General features: G+C 46.3%; 1 protein-coding gene across 1 annotated transcript; it reads right to left on the minus strand.

Annotated features, from left to right (window-relative positions):
• Positions 1-2847: 2847 nt before the first annotated feature.
• IRF2BP2 (interferon regulatory factor 2 binding protein 2) lies at positions 2848-6950 on the minus strand. Its single transcript, XM_038396949.2, has 2 exons — positions 5502-6950; positions 2848-4937 (listed from the first exon to the last, which is right to left on the minus strand). Exons 1-2 carry the CDS (start codon positions 6484-6486, stop codon positions 4222-4224), a joined length of 1701 nt encoding a protein of 566 aa, XP_038252877.1. The 5' UTR covers positions 6487-6950; the 3' UTR covers positions 2848-4221.
• Between the last annotated feature and the right edge of the window lie 539 nt (positions 6951-7489).

Genomic DNA, 7489 nt, shown 5'->3' on the forward strand with positions numbered 1-7489 from the left:
AAAGAGAAACCTTTTACGCATTACCAAACAAATAAAACTAATCTATAAATGGTTCTGAGGCACTTTCTTTGGGGTCTGCCACACTGATAATATGAAACTAGAAGTGTGAAAAAACATCTTTGGCTTGTCTATTAATGTCAGTCTAGACTTTCTTTTTTTAACAAATCCTGCTTTAATTTATGATTAGAATGACCGTAATAGTAAAATGTAATCAGGAAGAATTTTATTTAGAGCTGCAGTCACAGATAATGGATAAGAAAAACTGCTTTTGCAACCTTCAGGTTGCATCTTCTAAAATAAACCTTTCATCCTAAATGCTCAGCCCTTCATTTAGCACTCCTTACTCTGGCTAAACTTTGACAGGAGTAACAAGTTTGATCTTTAAGTGCAGGATTAGGACCCTAAATGTAAATATTTGACACAATCAAAAGATTTACTTTTAAAAGTGGTTAATTTATGAAGTATCAAATTTATTCCTTCCACTTTTTTTATTTTAATAAGGACACTTTATTTACATTATTCCATGGTAGCTTACATTTTACTGCACCACACTGTAAGTATTACTACAGAATATGCTACAAGCACCTTAACCATTGCTGCAATCCATGGCCTGATTAGAATGCCAAGTGATAGTTAATATAGTGTTTGCCATCCCCATGGTCTGGACTTCTTTTTAAAAAAGGATTCCAGCCAACCTAGAATAAAGACAATCCTGCTCTCCTTCCCGGCAAGAGAAGTTCCACTGAAATCAGTGGAATGTTGTTGTTGTTATCCCTGTAGGCAGGGCAAGTGGGATTTGGCCCAAGTGCACAAGGAAAGGATCCAGGGGTACTGTTGACATAATAAACCACTAGAGAGCACACTCAAATGTATTTATACTCTTTTCATAAGTATTAGTTCATAAAATACATGGTTGCCAGGGCCTGGTTTACAGCATGTCTTTTTAAAAAAGAAGACAGCTCCAAAAGCAGACCAGGTTTTCTAAGGCCACCACAAAGGCCATCATAGTCTCCCTTATGCCACGTTACTTCCCCACCCACTAGGGGCTCTGATGGACGATACTGCACCATAATATAAAACCCAAGAATAAAATGAGAGGGCTCTTACCCTTTTGCCCTCTACTCTTCTTGGAGGGAGGAATTTCATTTTCCCAGTTGACAATTCGTTCTGCCCTTTCCATGTTTCAGCTCTCATCCCTGCTTTTTGCTTCCCTATATGCTACTAAGGACAAAAAGGCGTATTTTTAAAAAATCCTGTTGATTTTGCCACTACATCATTGCACTTCAGTGGCGGTAGACTTTCAGTTTAATTTTTTTTTTAAATTAAAAAAAAAAACACTCACAGGAAGTGCATAAAGCTCCTAATATTTTATTTAATGCCAAAGATAAAAAATAGGTAAAAATAGTAATGTGTTAGTTTAGCAGTTATAAACAACAAAAGCATAGTGCCGGTGATATTTCCAGTAAAAAGTAAAAACTTTAAAAAGAGTAATTAGTGAGATTTGAGAATCACACATTCTTCATTAAAACACTTTATTACTATGCAAACTATCACCTTTAAAAAAGTTTAAAAAGATTAAGAGTAGCACTGTTGTAGCTAAAGAACTTTTTTAAAAAAAGCTTTGTAGCCAAGGAAACACTAAATTGGTTTAGTGAATAACGTGATCATTGTGATGTCATAACTCAGCAAGCAACAAAATAAGACACACTTAGTTCAACTGAAATTTGAGAAAAAAAAAAGCATACTGGTTTCAAGCACTTCTGTAATAATGAAATGTCATCATGTGTATTAGAATCAATTGAGATATCAGGACTAGATGTCAGAGTAGGTACAGTAACTTTTTGACATTTCTTTTTCACCTGTGTTGTCTATGTACTATCACCTAGTACACCAAGGCCTGAGAATTCCCACCCTTTGAACTACTTTAAAGAATACGTCCAAAGATGCTGTTGGGCCATAATATGTTGGCACACTTCCTCCAGATAAAAGGTTAAGTGAAAGGCCTCCTTGGAGAGCCACAAAAATGCCAGTCAGACCAGGAAGCAGGATATGCTTGAGTAGCGGGAAAAGTTACCTTCCCACCTCACATGGAGGTGCTCAAAGGTGAACAGTTGGCCAACACAGCAGAGCAACCATTTCATGCAGTTTTTAGTAGGGATATCACTTTATCAAAAACATACGCACTCCATACTATGAGTTATTATGCCAAACAACTCTGAAGAACTTGTTACCATCTATCAGATTGAAATCCATTTTTTAATAAAGTGCTAAATACACATTTACAGAGACCATAGTGTTCCAAAGTATCCTTTACAGTTGTATATATGTGCGTTTTTTTCCAACTTGTCTGCATGTTTACATAAGACACCAACCTGAACTATACGTATAATTTTAAAGCGTAATAGTGACTCAATGAATTGGTTTACCATGCAAGTCTGTATTTAATATTACATTGGCCTGTAATAAGAAACATGTTAGTGGTGTGCTCATTGAAACACTTAATAAAAAAATGACTATGCATGTGCATTTCTGATTTTCAAATATTAATAGTGACCATTAAAAAAAAAATCACCCCAAACGATCTACTCTGCATTAAATAGCAGCCTGAATATTATCATAACACTCGATTAAAAAGCATCCCAAACTGTTAAAGTTAGTTGAACCGATTTTTTTTCCCCTAAAAAAAAATTGAAAAAATTGTATTATTTTCCCCAGGATTGAGAACTTGTAGACGTGTTTCTGCCCAGAACAATTGTTTTTGACCAAGTTAAACACACCTAAACGTCAGGGTTTTTGCAGTGTTGCTAATGAACTAAACAGCACAAAAACATCACTATAAGACTTAGCCATTTCTAGTAATGATTTATTGATAAAAAATGTCTGCTTGCTGATTGATGCAGAAGCTAGATCAAAAGAAATGACTTTACAAAGAATACTCCAAAGTAGTTAAAAAGGCGGGGCATGCCCCTTTTGTGAAACCCTAATTGCTTTCATTCCATCAGTTTATTTTTTAAATTTTCAGAAAAGTAGTATTAGGTTTGTTTTAAAAAACACACAACAGAGATTATAGGTTTCTTCCACCCACATTTGGGCTGGCACTGAAATGCCCGAAGGCAATCCTGGCAGCGCCTTAGTTGCTTCTGTCATTGTACCATCTTGTACCTGCCACTACCTGGAAATATGGTGTAAGAGATAGTTAACAATACCAATAGTACTATAAGTAACTGATAAGCAAACTCAAAGTCCACCTGCACTATGTGCAAATTGAAAAAAAAACAAACAAAAAAAAACAACCCCTCAACTTTAGTTTTCCCCAAGCATAAATAGTATGTGAGTGGCACTAAAACAGCTATGGATCTTTAAAGATGGCAGTGCTATACTGGTGTATACACCAATACAGTAATTAAGTTTATTACCAAAATTCTGCATTAACATTATGTAATCAATGAATAAATGCAGTTCTGTAATCTTACAACCAATCACGTGAACTGTGGTCAACTTGGCCTTTTAGGAAAAAAAAGGCAAACAACCCAGAAACCCCTAACTCAGCACCGCCTCTCAAACATCTCTCAACATCCTACTATGAAGGCAACTTCCTTCTAGAAACAGAGTGGAATTGAACTCAGTCTAAAAAAATTTGCTTTTGCAACAAGAGAACAATGTTTCAGAAAGAAACCACTTGTGCTTTCTAATATTCACCTGCCTTTCGGCTGTAATGGTGACATCCCATTTCACCCTATCAGTCTTTTTTCCCCACTACCATTTTATATCAAATCTGCACGCATCCAGCTTTACTCTGAGCAAGGCCCAAGAATAAGGAATCACAGACAGTAAGGCGATCTTTACAATGTCAGAAAATGTATTTGGCATTTTAAAAAGAAACAAGTGCATACAAATACAGCTAGAAGCATTTCTGGTTTGCCAAGTGCTCTCTAAAAAAAGCAGCGCAAGTCACAGCCTACATTGAACAGTAACTGTCACCAAGGAAGCACAACAAATAGTTGCTATAACAAAAAGAGGAAATGCCTTTAAGTACATACCTTTTGTCTTCAAAAAAATATAGAAACACAATGTATTCAAAAAATCAAAATTATACAACCATGTTTTATGAAGTCTACATTTCCCTTGTCTTGGAGAGATATATATATATATATTTATAGATATATACACAATTCAAGCAGTTTTAGTTACAGGTAATGTTGGGTTGTGAACTGGAAAAAGTCACGAGTCTCTCTCTTTTTTCACTTTCACATCTCCTGCAAGAATGGTTGCAATCTCCCCCTGCATGAAAGCCCAAGGGACATTGGAGCCCACCAGAGGGCATTTCTCCCCACTGGGACAATACACCTCGCCACTAGCTCCTTGCTGTTTGATGCTTTGTCTGGAGCAAGGGAAGCAGAACTTGTGGGAAGGGACTGAGGGACACTGAACAAAATGGGTGTCTTCCAGGCGCTCGTGGCACAGGGTGCAGCACAAGGGAACACTGGCTGCTAGAGACGAGTCCGGGAGGCTGGCAGGATGCACCGGCTCCAATCCCCCAGCAGTGTTTGTCCCCTGACTTGGCACCTCCCTGCTTGGACCCAGCCTTCTTTGGTTCATAGAGGACGGAGAGGGCGGGCTGTTGCTATTCCTCCTGGTGGTGGAGTGAACTTGGTTGGCATCTTTGGAGGAGTGGTTGCCCCCTGCATTGTCTGCGACTAAAATGAGCGCAGCCATAGGAGACTGGCCATTCTGGGCTGCTTCAGGCGGTGTGGTCCGGTTGGAATGAGGCGAGGCAGTTGGTGGTGGTGGGGACATGAAAGACGTAGCAGTCATGGACATTTTCATCCCCTCTGATGAGGTTGGCAACCAGGGTTGTGACTCTCCATTGATCTTAGGAGGTCCAGCTTCACCTTCTGGTTCTGGGGAAGGCTTCCTCTTCCTCGCTGCCCGAGCCCCTAGCAATACACAGGAATGGAGAGGAGAAATGCGTAAGGAAAAAATAAGTAATAATAATAATGATAAGCAATCAGATGAACACAGCTATAAAGGAGTTACAGCTCCACACATCAAGCTTGAAAAGGCTTCCATTTTAAATGAATACACAGCCAGGGCATTGCACACAAATACCAATTATACGGTATGACGTATGCAAATGCATACACACAACATGGCACACAGCCAAAGTATGTGTGTGTATGCTATACAGCTTGTGCATGTGCACACTCACCCACCACTTGCAGGCATGCAACCTGCAAAAGCACACCCCTACAGCGCTGCTAGGAGGCTAAAAGGTTACTGGTGCCTTCACTGCAGCTCCTATGGCGAGGACGTCGCAGGGAGGGAAAGCCCTCTCCCTGTCAGTGTCTACCCGCCAGCCCTGACTCATAGCTCTCTGTTGTGCTGCTTCAGCACATGAACACGTTGCCGCCTAAGCAACGGTGCCGCGTTAGGCACCAGGAAGTGGAGTTAGGAGCTCGGGGTTTGCTGGGGGGGGGGGCGACACCCTCTTTCCCCCTCACCTGCTTTGGCCACGGCCCCGTTGCTCTCGTACCCCAGCAGCCTGCTCCCCGCCATGCCGGGCTCCTTCTTGAACTTGCTCTCGAAGGGCACCGCGTGGCCGCCGTGCTGGTGCAGCGCCAGCAGCGTGTCCCGCACCGTTTTGGGCTTGCCCAGCCACTCCTGCTCCGCTCCCCCGCGGCCCTTGCCCTCGACCCCCAGCTCCTCCGCCGAGCCCCGCGGCTGCTTCTCCTTGCTCTCGTGCTCGCCCGCGCCGCTGCTGCTGCTGCTGGAGGACACCGAGCCGGGCCGCTTGTGCCCCAGCTCCCCGGGTGCCGGCGGCGGCGGCTGCTGCTGCTGGGAGACGGAGACCTGCAGGGGGGCGGGCGCCCCTGAGATGGCGGCCAGCGAGGCGGCGGCGGCGGCCCGGCTGCTGATGCTGATGGGCGCGGACAGGGAAGCTCCGTTCATCAGCGGCACCAGGGTGGGCGGCACCGTGTGTGTCCGCCGGGGGTTCGGGCTCTGCCGGTTCAGCTCGGGCGGCTCCTCGGGCTTGGGGAAGCCGTTGGGCACCAGGATCCCGTTCACCTGCCGGCTGCCCCCGTACTCGGCTCCCAGGCGGGGCGGCTGCCGCTCGGAGGAGGCGGCGGCGGCCGCCAGCGGGTAGCGCTCCAGCGGCTGCGGCGGGGGCCGGGGCACCGCGTCGCCCGCCACGGCCGTGTGGTTCAGCTGCTGCTGCTGCTGCTGCACCAGGATCTCCTTGGCGCTGAGCGGCGGCTGCTTGGCGTGGGGTGGCGGCGGGGCCCGGCCCTCCTGGAAGCTGTGAGCCCGCTTGAGCTGCCGCGCCGTGTCGATGACGAACTCCACCCGGTCGGCCCCCTCGTAGTTGACGCAGCCCCGGCAGACGGGCTCGGTGAAGTCCCAGATCATGGCCCAGGGCATGCGGGGCAGGTCGCACAGGTAGCACGACTGCCTGCGGGAAGCAGCCGCCACCGCCGCGGACGACATGTCCCAGCCCAGGGGCAGCGAGCGCCCCCCGCGCGTCCTCCTCCTCCTCCTCCTCCTCCTCCAGCAACCGGAGACCAAACGGGCAGGCTCCGGCTTTGCAGCTGCCGCAGGATCTTCAGCCGATTGCCCGCCCCCTGCAAACAAGCGGCTCCCGGGCGCGGACGCCTCCCGGCTGGAGTCACTGGGACGCGGGAAAGCGCATAGCCCCGTCGCTGCACACTCGGCTGCCTACTCCAACGCGCGGCTCGCTCCGCCTGTCCCTCTCGCTCGCTCACTACTGCAGCCCGGGCGCTCGCACTGGGGCGGGGACTCCAGCAGCAGCCGCCGCCGCCTGTGCGCTCTGCTCCAGTGACTCGATTCTTCGACAGTGCCTCCAAGCGCCTGCGCGCTGGGCGCCTTCTCCTTTGGCCGCCTGCTGCTGGTGCTGCTCCTTGAACTTCTGCCAAGAGTCCCAAGACAACAAGAGCAGCAAGAATAGCCTCCTAGTCAGCCGAGGGTGGGGGAGCGGCAAGGGCTTGCACATGTGAATGGGATGCAATAGGGGTCTGTGGGGTCCTTTTAGCCCCTTTCCCCATCTTCTTTGCAGCCTAGGAAGTGTTTGTGAAGCGCTCTGAGGAGAGACGTGCTAATTATGTCAGGCAGGATTGAAAAGAATCTTTTTTATTGAACAAAAGTGTTTTTAAAAACAATGCCACCTTGCTTGATTTAAAAAAAAATATTTTATAGGATGAATTTTGTGATGGTTGATTTTTGGCTGGAATTTAATCTAACCTTTGTTCTAATCCTGCCTCTGACGCTGACTCGCTTCGTGGCCTTGAGGAAATCACTCCGGGCCCGATCCCTTTGACTTCACAACTTTCCCAATTTCCCCCCTCTGTTAAAAGGGGTTAATAATACCCAACAGCCAGGGGGTTGCGAGGGTTAGTTATGTCTACAGCGCCTGGAAGATCGAAAGCGCTAAGTAATGTAATTTCCTTGTACATGTGTAAGGATTGTTTTTTCA

This window comes from Dermochelys coriacea, chromosome 3, assembly GCF_009764565.3.
Source record: "Dermochelys coriacea isolate rDerCor1 chromosome 3, rDerCor1.pri.v4, whole genome shotgun sequence".
In the NCBI taxonomy this organism is placed as follows: Eukaryota; Metazoa; Chordata; order Testudines; family Dermochelyidae; genus Dermochelys; species Dermochelys coriacea.